Genomic DNA, 19010 nt, shown 5'->3' on the forward strand with positions numbered 1-19010 from the left:
AATGTTAGCTGTTGCTGTGAGCTAAAGTGCTATGAAATATGTTGTTTTAAGTCCTAATGACGTGGATTGGGATTCAGCAATATTTGTCAGGAAAATTATATATAATGTACAACTTTTGAGAAAGAGTTTGCAGTGTCAATGTCTGAACTTACCAGGCAAGCAAGCAGGAGCAAGAAAGGCATTCTTTGGTTTTAGGGCATGGAGCTTCCAGAAGTTATTCATTAGCTGCGTTATGAAATTGCAGCTCTCATTATCCACATGTTTTTGCCCATCCTCTGTCACTTCTAGGTCAAGAAGCAAAAAAATATGAATGACAGTCATCCACACAGAAAGTCAAATTGACCAACAACTAATGAGAAGAATTTCTCTGACATGTGAAAACAATTACAGACAAAGCTGCATAACCATATAAGCAATTTAGACACCTTTGGCGAGGGCAATACTTGTCACTAACCAGAGTCATGTGGTGAAGACTTTGCTTCTGTGAAATGCACCAAGTTGTTTGGTCTCATAATTGCAATGGAGCGAGCCGTGATCACAATTCTTTGAAAAACATCGGGGTCGAGCTCCCTCCCTTCACGGCTGCAGCTGTTCAGACACTGCACTGCGTTACTCAGCAAGGATTGATCCTGAAGAGAGGAGTCAGATATAGCAAGTGTTGCTATAGTACTTTATCATGATGAGAGACATTTAAAACCTAAAAGGTACTCAGTCTTTATACGATTATGAACTTCTGAGGTCGTTTTGGAACAAATCACTTTCATTTACATTTTTAATGGTATTCAGGTTTTTATCTGGATTTTTGTAAATGCTCCAGTCTTACACCAAGTGTCATGCAAATCTGTCAAGTAGTTGTTACGTAATCCTGCTATAACACAAATACACAAACCAACTCAGGTGAAAACATTCATTTATTGGCCCAAATGCCAGCTTTCTTCAGAAGCCCTTGTTTACCTTGTGGTTGTGGTAGGCAGTTCGACTGGTGTGCAAGCTGGCAAGAAGTCCTTTGGTTTGCTGCTGAACCCCAGTAGGGGTTGGCATAGACAGAAGCAGAGTGGCCAACTCAAGAGCTGCAGCTTTATTTTTCTCCTATAAATAGTTGAAAACACGCTGCATGTTTAGCAGTATTTCTTTTCATCTAAATGTGCTTATGAGGAAAAGCAGGTCACCTTTTCACTGGATGAACCAACTGCAAAACAGCTTTCCAACGACTCAAGGGAGCTGACAACCAACCTAAAATGAAACAAAATAAAATCAATCCTGCTTCTACTGCAGATTCCAGCTTTATATCACCCAAACCAACAAGTAAAAATAAAATAAACTCAACCTGTTGCAATCTGTGCTGATCTAAATGCTAATACAACACTGAATGCAAGAATTCAAAAAAAAAAGTATTTTTGTTGCACATGTGTGGAAATGGTGCGTGGCATGTTCACAGTCTCAAGCATGGACACACAAACTCCAACACATGCACAAAAACCACACAAACAAGCAGAGAAAGGGCAGTTACTAACCGGTCCAAAGTTGACAATGACTCAGTTTCACAACTTTTTACATTATTTTTGGGAGCAAAAGAAAAAAAGAACAAAAAGAAATTGTGAGGATCACTGAAAGAAACAAGTGAAATTGTATGATTCAATTGAACATAAGAGAAGCATGCCAGAAAAGATGATATCACAAGAGCCATGCACCGATTACTCTAATGACAACCTGACCATAACGTTAAAATGTCCTGAACAGCTACAACGGGAATGGGCGACATGGAACCTAATGCAGCGCTCACAGTATGCGTCATGTAAATGTGATTCTTCTGTACAAAATAAACCCCAAAAAATATCAAGCATTCTAATGAAAAAGTAATGTTGATTTGCCAACGAGGGTCTTACACATACACGGACAGCACGAGGAGACACATTTGAAAGTCAAAGAAATGGTCACACTTAGTTTCACAAGCATGAGTGTTGTTAGCTAAATGGTGGGGGACCCTGACTTTGTGAACCCTGAAGTGAAATGACCATACCTCTCCAGTACACTGCCATTAGTGGTGGCAGGTGTAGCTATGTCTCCATCAGAGTTGCCATTGCCCTGGTTCAGGTTGGGACTGCAGACATTGTTAACCGAGGCAGAGGAGAAGTCTTCTGGTGGATCTTCAGGCCAACCAAACTGCTCCTTGGTTTTACCATAGATTTTGATTGAGTCAAGCATGGTGACTCCAGCTGGGTCAACAGATGCTCCGACTTTAAAATGAACATGAAATTGCATTAGCGGGTGATTTCTAAACAGTCTGCAGCTAGTCAAGTGTAATTTATGTAAACTTGCCAGGTTTTTGCTCACCCACCATTTTAAAGCAGAAAAACAAAAACAGTAACTTGTAGAAAATGCTAAATATCATTCTAGCGGTTCCACAAGACATCCCTTTAAATAATGCAATCACTTACTAAAGATGGACAACTTCTTGTCAGCTTGCAGCGCTTCTTCTCTGGTAAATGGAAAGTCAAACCAGCGGGCTCTCGTCAGGTTTATCTGCATGGTCCGGCCAAAGACCTCCACATAGGAAGGGGCTCTCTCGATGGCCTGAGTGCCCACCTGCACTCGCATGCCCGTCATCACCATTGAGCTGTTGTTGTTGACGGCCTCCACAGTGAATCCCCCAGGCTAGATAGAAATAACAATGACGATATATGTTGTTTGATGTACGGTCATCTAATCTAATCTTTCGCAGCATCATAGTGAAATACAGGCTTCTGTGTCCTTTTATACATTTACCATTTAGACTAAATGCATACAAATGTGTTTTCATTGTTTCCAGATGTGTTAAAAATGTTACATCAACAATACACACATATGTACTAGGGAGTAAACAGAATTTCATTGTGTGCTTGCAGTGTAACAATGATGACAAAATAAAGCTTTCTTTCTTTTCTTTCTAAAAAAATATAGTGATGCAGAGCCTACAGTACCAAGTCAAAGGTTTGAACAGTTTACATTTTAGGGCTGCACAATTATTCTTGATAAAATTGTCGTCTTGTTTCGCAATGAAATTGCATGGATGTGAGAATCCAAGGTAATTCGTCTATGTTTTATTTCATGAGCTGCATACCAAACAGAATAAAAATGCAGCAGTGACATTTCTTTTTCAACCTATATAACAACTATATTCTCCTCAAAATTCCAGCACACGAAGTGTGACGGCAGTGCGCAAGTGTCTTGCCTCTGTGTTTTAACTTTTTATTTTTATTTTTTAAGTGCCTACCTTTGTGTTTGCGACATACATCCCTGTCGAATTAAGCCTGTGTTTGATCTGCTGTCCATTGTAGACCTGCAGCAAGTCATTGCCCCCGAACTCCACCTCTGTCAGCTGCTGGTTGTGTTCAAAGAAGTCCACAGGGAATGTCACCTGACTGGTGGTACGGGTGGCTGAAAGTAAAATCACGACAATAAAAACATAGGCACAGCCTACAAATAGCAGTCCTGGTGTTCCTATCATCTGCACTGGACGCCACTTGATTTCATTGTTGGCGAGTTAAGATATTTGCACTGTCTCGGTCTGAAACTCACTAGTAGCAGCAGCCTTGCGCTTGCGGACTGGTTTCAGGATACTAATGGCACAGCTGGGCTGCAATGACGGCTGAAGCCAGTAAGAGGTATTGTCCACATTGGCCATGTAGATTCGTAAGCTTCCATCCTCACAAAGAAGAATCATGGTTGTACGCTGTTGCTCATTACTGGCAGTGTGTCGGATAGCGACCATATCTTGAATCTATGGGGGGAGGGGAATTAATGAATGTTGAAAAACTGAGAACAAAAGCAGACAGAGCGGGTTGCAGACGGTCCAGTAACATGCGCTTGCCTTAGCTTTGGCTGGCAGAGTTTTGATCTCTTGGATGAGGAAGGTGTCTGGCTTGAGCATGATGACCAGTGGAATGCCCGTTGTCTGTTGCACGCAGCACACTAAGCCTGGGTGGTTCATTACCTCAGACCATTGGCACAGAGCAGGCGACATTTTACCACTGCTGCTGCCATTAGAGCTAAAGAAAAACAGATGTAGACATAATTAGTGTACTTGTTTACAAATTATACTCCTCAGATCCAGTGCACTGGAAGAAAATATATTTGCACATGTGTTGGAAATGTTACCCCTTGACATTGATGGGGAAGAGCCTCTGCACATCAGTGGTGCTGCGGCTGACTGTGGCAGCAAAGGACTTTCCCTGGCTGTAACTGAAGAAAAGCATCTGAAGCACATGGGAGTAATAGACTGACACACCTCCACCGGCCACCTGCCCGTTGCTATCCTGCAATTAGAAAGAAAAGAAGTTCATTTTCCTCTTGCTTTCTGTCATTAGGAATTATCCAAAAACTCACAAGACCGATTTTAAGTAACCACAAACCCATGTGATTCCATGCTCCATAGAAAAGTAATAGGACCTGCTAACCTTCAAGTCTTCGTGAGTTATCTCCAGTACATTCGTGACATAGAAAGGGCCATGCTGGGCACTGCTGGATTCATCCATGAGTTGGGTGTACATGTATCCTGCTGATGACATGATGGCAATAACATTTTTTCCTTCTTCATTAAAAAGGAAAGTAGCATCACGGATCTTTGAACTTGGGAGCAGGAAGTAGTACATGGGACTCAAGGCATCGATGGACAGATCATAAACCTGTTAAGAGAAGGAGACGTATAAAGAAAAGTAAAAAGTATAATTTTGCTGTATGTTGTGCAGCTGTGATGGTATTCCAAAGTCAATAGAAATATTTTAGCACACACTTAAAACATACCTTGACAAAGTCAGCTGTAATGATGGCAAGTTCCGTCTGGGAGCCTGGCAACCAGATGGCTTTGATGATGAAGTTTCCAGTAGCGAGTTGCGGGTGCAATACCAGATGGTCAGACACAGAGCCTGTGCTGCTGAAAGTTAGTACATGGCAGTCCTGGAAAAGATGATTGAACAACACTCAAATTCCCAGTTTCTCTACATTCACAGTACATGTTCTACTAAAAGTGAAATAATCCAACACGAGTGTAAACAGCCACTCCATGATGAGCTCGAGTTCTTTAGTTGGGGTATTTTCTCATAACAACAACATCAACAACAACACTGCTGTCGCTTGTTTTCATTTGCATAGGTTCTTCCTAGAAAGTTGGTTTCCTGACCTTGAGGCCACACACAGCCAGATAATCTTCATTACAAGGGTTGCCCGTTAGACTGAGGACCGTGAAAGGGACTGGCGCAGAGGCAAGACGGGTCAGTGTTAACTTTCTCTTGCTTGAGTCAGCCTGTTTTAGGAGTGTGGACAGCTGCAGAACTGTAATCTGTTGAGGGAGATGGAGAGGAAATAGGTTACGGCACACAAATAAACGTGAAAAGGGAAATACTGTAAATGTTTTTTTTACACTCAAGCTTTGTTTTAATAATGTAGATTTCATCTTACTGGTTTAAGATGCTCACCTTTCCCTTTTCATGGCTGACTGCAAGGTGCTGGCGGCGTCCGTGGGGGGAAGACAGGACACACATGGCAACACGGCGCAAGACATGTGCACTAATAAGTTGGCGTATAGTTTGTCCCTGATCGCCGCTATAGTTCATCCTCACATTCTCAAAAGCCCCTTCCTGAGAGCCAAGCGTGGGTACCTGAGGAAAAGAAATTAATTACACAAAAATCAGCTTGCATGACAACAAAAAAGCTCTCTTGTCTAATCACTCCAGTTTATACAAATTGTCCTACCATTAACTGGTCTGTCATCTCCACGATTTTGTCCTGAGTGTGCAGTTCATTGAGGGCACGCTGAGCACGGCTGCTACTCCCTACTGCTGACGCCTGCTGGAAGTTAGTCTGAATGGCTTCCATTAGAAACATGAGCATCTCCAATATGACTGCTGCAGTGGATGAGCCCATCTTTTGAGGAAAAAGAACACAATACAGTGTGCCTTGCATACAAAAGATATCTCACAATTTCCAAGAACTGCAATGTCATTGTCATTTAAGAAGTAAAAGAAGCAACAACGATAAAAGAAAAATTGAAATGAGAAACACAGACGTGATGTTTTTCTAGAACAGATTAACATATCTTCTCTTACCACTTGTGCAAGCAACTCTTCCTGGCAGCCTTCGATGCTCTTGCACACGCTGCTCTTTTTGGGTCTGTCTTCATCACCGGGTTTGCCATCACAGATGGTGACCTTGCCCTTGTCAGAGGGCGAGGCATTCTGGTGGCGGATAGCACTGTCAGGCATACGCAGTTCACTCTGGAATGCCGAGGACTCTTTGAGAGTGGAACCAATGCCGCTGCTGGGGCTGCGCTTGACCAAGGCCTGTGAGTGAAATGACAATGTAACACAGTGAGAACAGCAATATTGCCGATGTTTCCATGCAGATGTAACCGAGTATGACAGCACATCAAACGCAATTGGGATGATATGCTTTTGTTTGCATTTGCAAATTCATCCACATTGTAAAAATATGTTGCTAATAAAAACAAGTATCAAATTGATTGTTTGATGGCGGATCACTTTAATCTACTTTCAAATTCAAACAGATACACAAATATTCAATTGACTTTACCTCATGCCAATACCAGTAAAGTGCTTTAACTTTGTTATGCATTTCAACAAACAATTATAAGTCAATGTAATCACAACTACAATCACAAGAATGACACAGAAATAAACAGAAGTTAAATTAAAATATAATTGATGGTTGTTGATTACATGCATATTTAAAATAAAAAAATTCAATAGTATAAAGTTAACTAGGAAAGTTGGCCTTCTCACTAAACAAGATGTCTACATTCAAAATATGATGAATCATTTTCTGGCCACATGCATGGGCTAGCTAAAACCTTGACAAAAACAAACGAGAGGATGGAGATCAATGGGGGAATGACTTGCAAGCCAAAGTTACCGCTGTTGTTCTCTTCCCATGATGACCTGAGGTATTCGGTCTCACCTGGCAGCTGCCATCCTCTTTGGCACCGCAGTCACAGAAGAAAGAGCCATATTTGGCATAGGAGATCTCATGGTCTTTATGACAGACCTTGGCGCACACTGTGCACACACCTACCCCATCCACCATCTTACAGGTGTGACAGTGGTACCTGCAGGATGAAAAGCACCAGGACAGCAGTTGAATACTAGATCAATGATTTGGGTCATTGGGTTTCTTCAAGATTTAGTTTCGAAAAGAAGCGAAACCTCTGCAAACGACCGTGTTAAGAAAATCTAAATTAAGCAGCTTAATCAGTAGTGAGCAGTATTTATTCAATGGGCTCACCATTAACAACTGAACTATCACAGCGTGAAAAAAACAACACCACTACAAACAGAAAATGTCATCATTAGCCTGTCCCAATTTTAATGGACTTGGAAATATCACACTTTTCCTATTTTCTGGTAACGTTCTGCAGACGATATTAATGGGCTCCTTCCTGTGCCGTCCCGTGTCATCAACACCACAACTCCACAGTTGGACATAAGGGGGGTAGGGGAAGGATGGACAGGAATTGCAGTAGTGTACGCTCATTTTTTTACTTTTATTGACCATGTAAATGACTTTCTACTTCCCAACAGTTTTCCATAGGTTGTTAGTTGCTATCTTTTGCACAATTCTGCACACAACATTTTACATGTTTGCATAGAAGAGCATGGATTGTTACGTTCATCTTAGCTTGTATATGTCATACAATCATCCTTTACTTTATGGCATTAACTCAAAATGCAATGAACAATAAACATTACTTTACCAGTGCTGGTTCATGAACTCCTTCTGAGTAATGGTGAATGTGCAGAGTTTGTTGCAAAGGGAGTCTTCATCCTGCCAAACATTAAAAATCAAATCAAAATGGATAACATGGACAGCCCACCGAGCAGTCCTCACGCCATTTGCAAAACATTAACAACACTTAGCATAAACCTCCAATCAAACTAAACAGGAGCACTCAGTGGGGCTGCAGGGGTCAGATTTCATTCACCGATTATCTGTCTCATATACTACTGTAAGGACATCGTGATAGTTTTCTAAAATATAACAATGGGTTACCTACTGACTTTGCATAGCTACTACCCTTCAACCTAGAAATCTTACAATTCCACCCAGTTTAAGGCTTGGAACTGAATACTACACAAAAAACTCACAGAGTCCTCTGCTTGGGAATCATCCTCCTCTACTGCAAGCTCCTCCACCCAATCGGAGTCCACTTCCATCGCCTTCTCTTCACCCTCCATCAGCAGCGTTGAGGTACCTTGGCCACTGCTTTGCCGCAAGGCATTCATCACATCAGCCAGATAAGAGATGATGTGGCAGGAGCATTCCAGCATGCTGGAGTGCTGAAATCAAGCAAAGGGTATATTGTATGTATACATTGATTAGATGATGGTAAATGATTAAATAATACTAGTTCTGGAAGTGACAAATGGGGTAGGTCAGTATTTAACATAAAATGACACTAAAATCAAGTCAGAAATGGGATTTTCTACAAGGAGGTAAAATAGACGTAAAAACCTACCTTTCCTTGGGATACGTTTGTGCTCACTTTTTCGACAACATTCTTCTGTGTTAAATACTTTTTGCTGCAGAGAAACAGAGCAAATGTTAAATGAATATTCAGGAAACAGGTTTTTGACTGCTGCTTGATAATAGCTGTAGTTATGTCATCCAATGACAACTTGTTTCAGTCTATGCCAATTCATCCTAATTTCTTTGTTTGGGATGAATAAAGTAAATATCAAATTTAAATATCACTCTTTTATTGTTGCAACTGAGCCAAATAAATCAGTTCTCTGATTTTAAGTAAGTCTCTTTCCTACCATCTAGTCAGCCAGTCGATAGCGGCTTTGTGCAGTTGTAGGTGGCCGGCCCCTTGTCCAGCGCTGGCAAGTGTAGCCATGATGAACATGAGCTCAGGAAAGCCCGTTCCATCACCATTGGTCAGCATGTCTGTCGCCATGGGAATAAGTGTGCTGAGCAGGACTGTGCACACTCCTTCGCCCACCTGGCTGTTGTCACGCACAATATGAGTGGTGAGCAGCTGCAGAAGCTGTCGGTTTTCCTGCACTATTTCCAGCTGCTCCGAGTCCTTTGGTGGAGTGGCAGTCATACGCGTCAGCCAGGACTGCAGACGAGGGGGCTCCACACAAGCCAGCTGCGCCAGTGAGCCACACAGACATAACAGACTGGAGTTTGGGCTCTTCTCCGCTGCGTATGAAAGTATCACATTGAGATTTGGTCTCACTGGAAAAACATGATGCATCTGCAGTTTTTTTTTTACAGTATGCAATTTGATTTTTAACACTTGTGGTGCTAGTGTAGTTCAAATGTCAGTAGGACATCACGGAACGGTCTGAAAGCAGCCCTGGTGCCATAATGCTCAATGCAAATTTTTGTAGGAATGTTAATTTCTTCTCGCACCCATAATCTAATCAATATAACTACAGTAATACCTTGACATTACGTTTACATTATACTGATTGATTGGAGCAAAATCTACTGAAGAAATGTGAGTATAACTAAAATGAATTCATTTTTGTAAAGACATTGAGATATAAAGTATATATACCTATATATTTTATTATCTTGCTGATTGTAGTGTCAGCATCTGGAAGCGTGCTGGCATCTCAAATTTATGATTGCATCTCAAAGCAAAATATTGCTTGCAGGCTGGCTTGTATCTCGGAACACTTGTATGTCAAAGCGCTCAAATGTCGAGGTATTACTGTATGAACATTTTTGCCACCAGATGTAATCAGATCAAATTTCATATGCAAGTCCATCTGAAGCAAAACTCCAGATTTTAAGTTTGAAAATACCACAGTAAACTTACTGAGCTGGAATAGCTTGGTGAAGAATTTCAGCACCCTGTTGCAGAACTTTGCTGACAGATTTTCATTGGCTGTCACCATCATTATCTGGACGAGCTCACCACTAGACAAAAAAGGAGCACAAAATAAACAGGCATGTATTTAAAAAAATGATTTTTTTATTTTTTTTTGCCTGTTTCATCAGTTGAACAAATACCTGAATGAAAAGAACTCTTCCATTGCTTTGCGGACTTGACTGTTCTCAAGCTGCTTTTCAAGGTACTGAAGGCATTCCTCAAGTACAGACTCATCCAAACCACTAAAAAAAAGATCAAGGCTGATTAAAACGATGAGGCTCAAACAAAATAAAAATCAATACGACTAGAACATTTAACAGTATTCTGATTTAATTTAGACGCACCTGCTTGGATCAGAGTGATTGGCAATAATGTTGTAACATCCAGTCACTAAACGCTCATAGATACGGGCAAGGAAGGCATCGGACTCCGATGGGCCCAGGATGCGCTCCAATGACGTACTGCTGAGTTCAGCCACGCTCTCCGTGCTACTCTCCAGGAGGAGCGGTAACAAAGTATGCACAATCTGTGAAGGACTCAGCTCCTCCGTGCTGAGAGAACAAATGGTAAAGGTTTCCCCTGAATAAATGTAACTTACCACGCACAGACGGTAATACGTTCAATGATTTTAAATATTACTGGAGAAGAACTTACACGATAAGGTCACCAGTGAGGCGAACCAAGGAAAGCAGAATGTGCTTGAGTGAAGAAGCGAGAGGTAAGGACTGACAACTCAATGTACCCAGGTGAGCCGCTTGGATAGCAGTGATGTAGCTCTCCGATGGAATGGTATCATTGGCAAATGCATTTCGCTGACAAAGGAAAAACATCCTGCCATTAGTCGCATACCTGAGGATTGTCATCTTGTCACTGCAGATATTTGGAATAGGAGTGGATTGTGCGAAAACATGTAATTTAAACATCACATAGTGTAGAGTTTTAAAGTCCTTTCTAGCATATAAGGTTTTGTGACTGACAATAAAAACTGACTTGATATATTGACTGTTAGTGGCGTCCTAAGAAGCTCGCCGTTTGCCTACTAAAAATTAAATGCTTCCAAAAAATAGCAACTTCAAGCTTTAAACAACTTTAATCTCATACCCATGAGCCAATGTTGGGAAATTCATTGGTGTGGACGCTGTTCCAAGTCTCACATACTGTCTGCACAGCAGATGGCAAGTTCTGCATAACACTATGACCTGGGAATTTCAAATCAAGGTTTAAACAGTGCGAGTTCAGAAAAGTTAAAGTCAATGTACTGCTTAACAATTTTAGTCTGAAAGAATCTTTTCACGTACCGAGTATGTTCGCCGTGCAGCGGGTCGATCCGATGGACAGAACTGCAGCGTAGCCTCGGAGCTTGGCATCAGTGAGCTTGTTCTCCCCTTCCTCTGGGATGCTCATGAGCAGGTAAGACCTGGTCATTAAAAAAATGATTGTATTATTTTCTCAGAATAAATGGATGAATTGTTAACACATTTTCTCTTTATGGGGTTTAGGCTTGAAGCGGGCATCCATGCTAACCATGAGCAGTTTGATGCAATTCTGTTTCATCGTGAAGATCAAGCAATAAGCAATTGAATAGGTCCTGCTCTCACCTTGTAAAGGCAGTGTAAATATCAGTGAGCTGTAATGTAGCAGGAAGAAGATTCTTTGTGATCTCAGATGACTTGTGGGTGTCTGCCTCAATGGCAACCTTGGACAAATGCTCATCAAGTGAAACTTGCACTTTAGAAATGACTGCATCCAGTGTGTAGATGGCTTGTAGGGAGGGTAACTGATGGAGTGGGAGGAGAGCATTTGGGTCCACACTGGAGAAGGTAGAAATCTGCATTCAAAGAGTAACAAAATTCATTTCAGATGGCAGTCGATCTCCACATTCAGAGTTGTCATTGTTGATTTGTGGTATAATATTACTTGTCGGGCAATGTATTCCTCCGCTAGCTCCACATCGTATTTCACAGTGCTGCACTTTGCAGCTGTCATCTCAACCAGACAGGCTGCTTGGTCTGCTTTCATTCCCTGCTTCACCAGGTTTTCCTGTCAGCAGTGACATGGGCATAGTCATAAATCAAAATAACCAAGAATGAAAACAGAAATTAAGACATTACATTGCCGATTTAAGCGCAGTACAATATATTGTTCACGTCTCCAGACCTTAATCCAATTCACGTAGGTAGACACCCGCAGACGTGAGGACCATCGCAGTGTGTGTAGAATGTCACTTTCACTGGGATCATTGCATCCAGTCTTTAGCAGTTCCATGTAGGCTTTCGAAGGTGGCAATACGCCCAGGATCCTCCACAGTATGAGGAAATAATACTGAAGGGAGCATGCCTCCTGAGCAGAGTGGCACAAAAACATGGGCTGTATTTAAATCCATTTCTATTGGAATACGGGTTCAAGTCTGTTGCAGAGCCAAAGAGCCATCCAAGCTTAGTAGTTTGAACGTCTCCATGGTTTCTCATGCAGTGTATTCTCACCATAGGCGTGATGGGCTTGATGTCCTGTCTTCTTGCTGTGTCAAACTCAGAGCCTGCGACCAGGAGTGAGATGAGCCATGCATACAATTCATCGTATTTAACTGCTCCGCTAAAGAGCTTGGGAAAGACCTACGAGGAGAAAATACATTGTGTTTGAATGCAGTGAACCCCAAGGATTGAGAAAGAAAGAAAACACACACACAAAATGATTTATTCAAGGTCAAGTCTCACCTTGCTGTCCAGCCTGCTGATATCATCCTCAGATGCCTCAGGAGACAGAACACAGTAGAATTTGGGCTGAAAATTTGAATCTAAGGTGGAAAAGCATGAACAGATCATTATTTTCTCATCAAGGGCCAAAATAACTTCATTCTGTTCACAGTCAATTAATAAAACCAACGGAATTATCAATGACATGTGCAATTTTCTGAGTTGAAATGTAGCGAATTGTTACACATTGCTGATGTTTTAATTTCCACACCAACGTTCCAAACATATGGCGAATATGCTCCTTCTGTCGTGGTCTGAACTGAGAATTAAGTTATTCTCCTTCACTCATCTTACCTGTCGAACAATGTTTGGCCCAGTTCTCTTCCACCTCTTTGAATCCGTAGTAAAGAGGGAGACTACTGCGTTTACCACCGTCCTGAACGGAGCCTGGCCCACTAGATGGTGGAGTGAGGAGATTATATTGCACCTACAAATACAAGCCATGGTAGAAAAAAGTTACATTTCCTGTAATCACATTGCTTCACAGTCACATTTATCCAAAAGCCCCTTTTTCACAGAGATTGCACAACAGAGCCACAATTCAGACCCTTCTCCGCAGCACTGCACAACAGTGAAATAACTCCAGCAGGTTTAATTGTCTAGTATGACATTTTATAAAAACTGTTGACTAGTTTTTGTGTTATGCCAAAAAAGAAAATCCTAATTTGTCCAACTCACAAGATGAGCCTGTGTCCAAGTTTAAGCTATTTTATTTTTATTATTAAAGATCAAATATCGATAAATGGAATCACATAGAATTTGCACATTTTATCATCGTAATCAGACAACCACTAAATAGAAAATAAGCAATTCACCTGTTCAAAAAGGTACAAAGGCGCCTTGGAGTAATGGCGCAGTAGGTAATCAAAAACCAGACACAAGCGTGCCAGGTTGAGGGGGACTGCCTTCAGCTGGGAGTCTCTGCTCTGTGCAACTTCAGTGATGCTCTGGGTGACCAGCGTCAGTACGGATCGCCGGCCTCGCTCCGACAGGTTGTGGAAAAGAAGCAATAGGAGCTGGAGATGCTCTACATTGAGGTCGTCCTCTCCATGAACAGAAGTCTGAATAGTATGCTGCTTCAAAGTTCCCAAAAATCTATGACAGCAGGAAAGGATGGGATGTAGAAAGGAAATATGGGTCAAAAAATTTAACAGACTGACTGCTTGCATAAGTTTGCTCGCATGCTTTAAAAAAGTACATTTTAAAACAGTAATCCATTAGTTGCAAAAAGATTTACTGTAAAAATGTTGCTCTATTATCTAATAGATGCACATTCAAATATTGTTCTAGTCTAAAATAGCACTTTCACTCATGTCTGATTTTGATCAAATGAGGCTGCTCCCGTACCTTTCCCAGACTCTCATACATTCAGGCACATCTGGTTCTCCTTGCACATTAGCTTTATGCTGCCATATGAGGAGAAGTCTGGAAAGGACTGATAATGACTGAGGATGAATGTACAGAGGCCAGGGACCCTCTGAAAAAGGTGCAACGCCCAACTGCTGAAGAAGGGTACTCTGCAAAGAACATAAGATACTATAAATAGTCTAGCATTTAATAGGATTCATGAATAATATGATCATTATTGAAGTAAATCATAGACATTTTGGTATTCCTCTTACCTGCAGGGCTGGGGATGGAAGATCCGATGTTACCAGGGTGTGATTGAAATGATAAAGCGCTAAGGAGAACACTTCATCTGAGGAGCCTGTAAAGAAACAAACGTATTCAACCTTGCAAAATTAACTGTCAGTGGTTAAACCAGACAGCAAAAGAATATTACAATACATTTTAATACATTTTGCATAATAAGCATCTTTTTTTTAAAGCATACCTTTGACATCCTTATCCACGTCTTTGATGATGCTGGCGAGTGTAGCCATGTGCTGCTCTGTAAGAGACACGCTCAGGTAGTTGCGGATGAAGTTGTTCCTGGACTTGAGCATTGAGGTGGTGATGAAATTCAGAATACTGGAGGCTAAACTGAGGAACTGTAGAATTAAAAACATTTGAGTTGATGGGTTGTCATGTTCAAAATGAAACAATTAAGAACTGTTAGCTCGTAGAAAGAGGTGTAAAGAGTAGTGCTGTACAATCCTCGATGAGAGGAATGACGTGTCCATCTCATCAAGCTGTTTTTATATAGTTGACGGGAAGAGATTTCAACAATTGTACAAAATATTGAAGTTACTTCAGTAACCACAAACAACGAATTATGTAATAATTGTGGAAAGCCTGGTTCTCACCCGTTCTGGGTCTTTACGGCCAGCTAAAATGTTCCCATTCTCACTGGGATTCTGCTTGCTCGGGCTTTTCTGTCTGGGAGATGTCTCCAAAGGTGGTGGAGGGGGTGGTGGTGGAGGAGCGACTTTGTCTTTGGAGGGCGAAATAGTCTCTTCAAACCAAAGCCCCAAGATGGGTTCACTGTCGTCATCTGTGAAATAATAACAAATAATCTACATTAGCTTCTGAGAAAGAATGCAAAACATTTAGATATGTATGGAGTAGCAATGGCGTCATCAACAGGTAACAATGCAAACAGAGTGTAGGACTCCAACAACATAGTGCAGGTGGTGTACGAGTGAAAAGCTGGAGAGGTGAACATATAGCGACATCCTGGTAGTGAATATCCACTTAAAGGATTTTACAACTCATACTATTCTTGAAAACACATGACAATGAGGGAATGCCCAGTTATTGTGTTTTTCTTCTGCAATAAACTTGTTAGATTTTTTTTATATACTTTATTGATCCCCGAGAAGGGAAAGGATTTCCTCTGCATTTGATCCATCCAAGGAACAATAGGTGGCCCTCAAGGCACCTCGGAAGCATGTCGGGGTTAAGTTCACGTACATACGTACTACGTCCATCATGAATGTTTATATGCCTGGCAACTACGCACAGCAGAGGGCGCTACATGTCCGGCAGCGTGTACAACAGTTGTGCAGCATCTCCCAGCGCTACACTTAGTAACTACAGGCCGCTACTGTATCATCGCAGCAACTCTTCTTTAAATTTACTGTACCTGCACTGCCATTTTGTACTTGGCCGACAAACGTCCATTCTGACTTATGATCAGGTGGTCGGAACTGATCTCAGTCGTAACTCGGATAGTACGTGCATCTCAGGGATACATTGGCATGTGGACTGGGTGGACTGGGACTTGAACCACTAATTATCAGACAAGTGTCCGGCGCTCTGACCACGCAAGACGCAGTCGTGTGATAAATAATTCATTTATTACTGAATTTGCTTGAAACTCTTTTCCCACATTTTCATTGCTAAAATCCTTCCCCTTCTTCTGCCTTATTGTGAGAACCAATAGTTTTCAGATGCACGCAGCTACAATCTTTAACATAAGTACTGTTCTGGACACCTTCAAGGTTTGTGAAAACATTGCTAAAATGGATAATTTTATTAATTATAAATATTTACATAGCGCCTCTATCTTCATATATATATACACACACACACACGTCATTGTCTTCCTGAAAATTAGACAAAAAACAAGTAGTGGCAAGTAAGGTTTACACTTTAACAGGTCTCATTTGTTCAAATGGGAAGTTGCATATTTCAAACAGAAGCATCACTGCTCCATGGTTTCATAACAGAAAGCGCTGTGATGTGATCACGCCGTGATGGGCATCGTCGGTGCCGGCTGGATCAGCGGTGAGCCCTCTGCTTTTCAGCCACATGAACACGTTATATTAGTGGAGAGAGAAAGCAATCGGTTCAGCCAAAAGAAAAATCAGTGCCCAAGAAGAGAAGAAGTGAGGAAAACAACCAGAAGGCATTTTTTCACTGATCATTCCACCATAAATCTGCTTCCTGACATCTGAATAAACCCAATGAAATCAGGAAACAAGTGAGAATGGTTGGCATCTGCCGATCTAATTCTATGACAATAACGGCAGTTTTGAGACCGACATGCTCTCGAACACACTCCTATGACTTTTCAGTCAGTGGACAGTCAACAAGAAAAGTCCCAAAACTCCACTTACTTTTAGGTCAGGTATCAACCCGATCTGTTTCTCGGCCACAATGTTAAAGAATACTTCTTAAATTGAGGGTTGGTCCATCTTTCATCACTGCTCTTGCTGACAGTAGCACACTTGCATGATTATTCTTGGGAGCAGTGACCCCTACAAGCTGCCTCACGTTACTTCCAATACAAAAACACGGAGCACCTTTTCCTTGCTAGAAGAATATCACTTTAAGTTGATATTCACATTTGCATGCAACATAAAACATAACCTTTCCGTTTGCAGCACAGTGATTTAAGCCTTTCATTTACAGGCACAGCTTTCATTTATCATGTTCTAGAATAATACCACTGTTTGGACATGGGTCCGTGACACTTTTTGAAGACATATTCAGACATGCGTTGTGAGGAAATGTAAAGTCAACAATAAGCTAGAATATATAACTGGAAAAGTAGACAAGCTATGACAAAACCAGGTCACATGATCCAGTATTAACATGAAGATAATTTGAAATATTTATCCCAGAATACAAATTGTTTAATGCATATTTAATAATAGGGGGTTTTAAACTTTGGTTTAACAACTACGTAATAGTTTGAGTTAAGCTCAGAAAGGACGTAGTAGTAGAACAGATTGGATGATTGTCTGATGTTTCTAAAGACAAACCGAGGGAATCGTTCTCAACAAATTCTTTTGGAAGGTAATATTGAACGCTAAAATCAGATTTTATTTTTTGTAAATTACCCAGCTCTTATGGATTACAAAACAACACACATGTCAACCCCACTGGTATTATCCTTTGAATCACTCTGAGCAACAGATGGAAATCTTTGACATAAAATACACATCTTATTCATGTCAATTCCAGCAGCAACACCATTCAGAATCGAAGCTATTTCGCCAAAGCATTTACATCTGTAGCTGCCGTCAATGTTTATGCTATTAGGGTCCAAACTGTGAGACAACGAAATGAAACCAGGACAGTGACGTGGACATCAAGTCTTTGACCTGAGGACAGAAAACTGCTGACCTGAGACACAAGCTGCAATTGTCTTCTCCTGTCTTCTCTCTGGTGAAATAGTGGACACTGTCAACTACACTGTCGTTTTGTGATGACGGGAGAAAAATGTAAACATTATGGACATCGCATATAAAATCAACCAATGCCGAAAAGAGCTTCAACTTGACCTATTCAGAAACTACCGGTACTTATAATTTGTACTGTAACTTTAGTACCTTTAATGGAGCCTTGCAAAACATTACCTTCATACTATGACTATCCTCCCAGTTACAGGCCCGGCTTAAAGGACGGCATTTTTGAACCCTTGTCCCTTCCTAAGTACAGGAGTTTATTCACATGACATTTCCAGGTGTCACAATTTAAAATCAAATACTTGCTTTAATTCATAGCAATTTGCACTTCATCCAATTGAGCATCTATATCATATATCCGTATCACGATATCAAACATTGCATAAATTGCCAGCACATGTGGAGTAGAATTTAAAGGGTCATATCGCCATGTGGGATTGATGTTTGTGAAAATAAGTTATAGGACATGAAACATCTCATTTTTACCCACTTGATGATACTCGGCTCATTCCTCCTGAGTCTAAACAAATTTGATCATCTATTTCTATATTTATAGTGACTTTCAAAATTTCAACACATGCAAATATATTTTGAGGGGCTATAACTGACTAAATAAAAGGTAAATTTGTATACAATAATATAATATTAATACACACAGAAGTTGTTTTATAAAAAAAAAAAAAAAAAAAAAAAATCCACTGACTCCTGGGGATCCAGCAGATTGATTTTTCATGAAATGTTCCATTATTATTTGTGCCAGCCTTTTTCATTGCAATAATAAACTAGACACAGGCAGTCACTGCAGGCCTCCTGTATACTGCTGCTCCAATGACATGGCGCAGCACAGTCACAAGCTCAGGGATCACACACAAACATGTGTCGACCTGCCGCACCTACATCCATGTCAAGGAGACAAATCTGAGGCACAGCTTGAAGGAATGAAGCAAAGCTTTTGGGATATCAACTCACTCATTTGAACACAGTGTAAATGTCACTCCATCAAAGCCAGTTACATGAGGCCTCAACATAACTTCAATTTATGGTAAAATATTTTCAGTGATTTATTTTTTTTAAGAAAGAAAAAGAGAAATATCAAAGCAGATGTAATAACCTCTACATTTATTGTGTGTCATGAACTTGATGATAAAGAAAATGCACGCTCTATTCAGGATATACATTTTATTGAAATTTATATAAACTTCAATCAAATGTATATCCTCAATAGAGCATGCATTTTTTTATTTTTTAAGTGATGTTTTTGTCCAGGGGAACTATTTTTCCAGACACAAGCTGCTTCCTGAAGTAAAT

General features: G+C 40.8%; 1 protein-coding gene across 1 annotated transcript in view; it reads right to left on the reverse strand.

Moving 5' to 3' along the window:
* ubr4 (ubiquitin protein ligase E3 component n-recognin 4) overlaps positions 1-19010 on the reverse strand; it is a 44664-nt gene that overhangs the window by 19031 nt on the left and 6623 nt on the right. Inside the window, exons 15-54 of the mRNA XM_068751537.1 lie at positions 17641-17679; positions 14874-15061; positions 14462-14618; positions 14250-14335; positions 13975-14144; positions 13443-13722; positions 12922-13054; positions 12589-12668; positions 12358-12486; positions 12032-12214; positions 11792-11914; positions 11473-11702; positions 11173-11291; positions 10976-11073; positions 10529-10686; positions 10219-10425; positions 10015-10116; positions 9821-9921; positions 8808-9195; positions 8507-8570; positions 8136-8327; positions 7745-7815; positions 6907-7099; positions 6084-6317; positions 5731-5901; positions 5454-5636; positions 5159-5317; positions 4783-4935; positions 4437-4664; positions 4138-4295; positions 3851-4028; positions 3559-3760; positions 3254-3417; positions 2439-2655; positions 2021-2237; positions 1515-1547; positions 1170-1233; positions 955-1089; positions 455-629; positions 153-284 (exon numbers count right to left, since the gene is read on the reverse strand). Of these exons, the coding sequence (XP_068607638.1) occupies positions 153-284; positions 455-629; positions 955-1089; positions 1170-1233; positions 1515-1547; positions 2021-2237; positions 2439-2655; positions 3254-3417; positions 3559-3760; positions 3851-4028; positions 4138-4295; positions 4437-4664; positions 4783-4935; positions 5159-5317; positions 5454-5636; positions 5731-5901; positions 6084-6317; positions 6907-7099; positions 7745-7815; positions 8136-8327; positions 8507-8570; positions 8808-9195; positions 9821-9921; positions 10015-10116; positions 10219-10425; positions 10529-10686; positions 10976-11073; positions 11173-11291; positions 11473-11702; positions 11792-11914; positions 12032-12214; positions 12358-12486; positions 12589-12668; positions 12922-13054; positions 13443-13722; positions 13975-14144; positions 14250-14335; positions 14462-14618; positions 14874-15061; positions 17641-17679 (6294 nt within the window). The remainder of the gene's footprint in view (positions 1-152; positions 285-454; positions 630-954; positions 1090-1169; positions 1234-1514; positions 1548-2020; positions 2238-2438; positions 2656-3253; positions 3418-3558; positions 3761-3850; positions 4029-4137; positions 4296-4436; positions 4665-4782; positions 4936-5158; positions 5318-5453; positions 5637-5730; positions 5902-6083; positions 6318-6906; positions 7100-7744; positions 7816-8135; positions 8328-8506; positions 8571-8807; positions 9196-9820; positions 9922-10014; positions 10117-10218; positions 10426-10528; positions 10687-10975; positions 11074-11172; positions 11292-11472; positions 11703-11791; positions 11915-12031; positions 12215-12357; positions 12487-12588; positions 12669-12921; positions 13055-13442; positions 13723-13974; positions 14145-14249; positions 14336-14461; positions 14619-14873; positions 15062-17640; positions 17680-19010) is intronic.

Source organism: Brachionichthys hirsutus, chromosome 2, assembly GCF_040956055.1.
Source record: "Brachionichthys hirsutus isolate HB-005 chromosome 2, CSIRO-AGI_Bhir_v1, whole genome shotgun sequence".
Classification (NCBI taxonomy): Eukaryota; Metazoa; Chordata; class Actinopteri; order Lophiiformes; family Brachionichthyidae; genus Brachionichthys; species Brachionichthys hirsutus.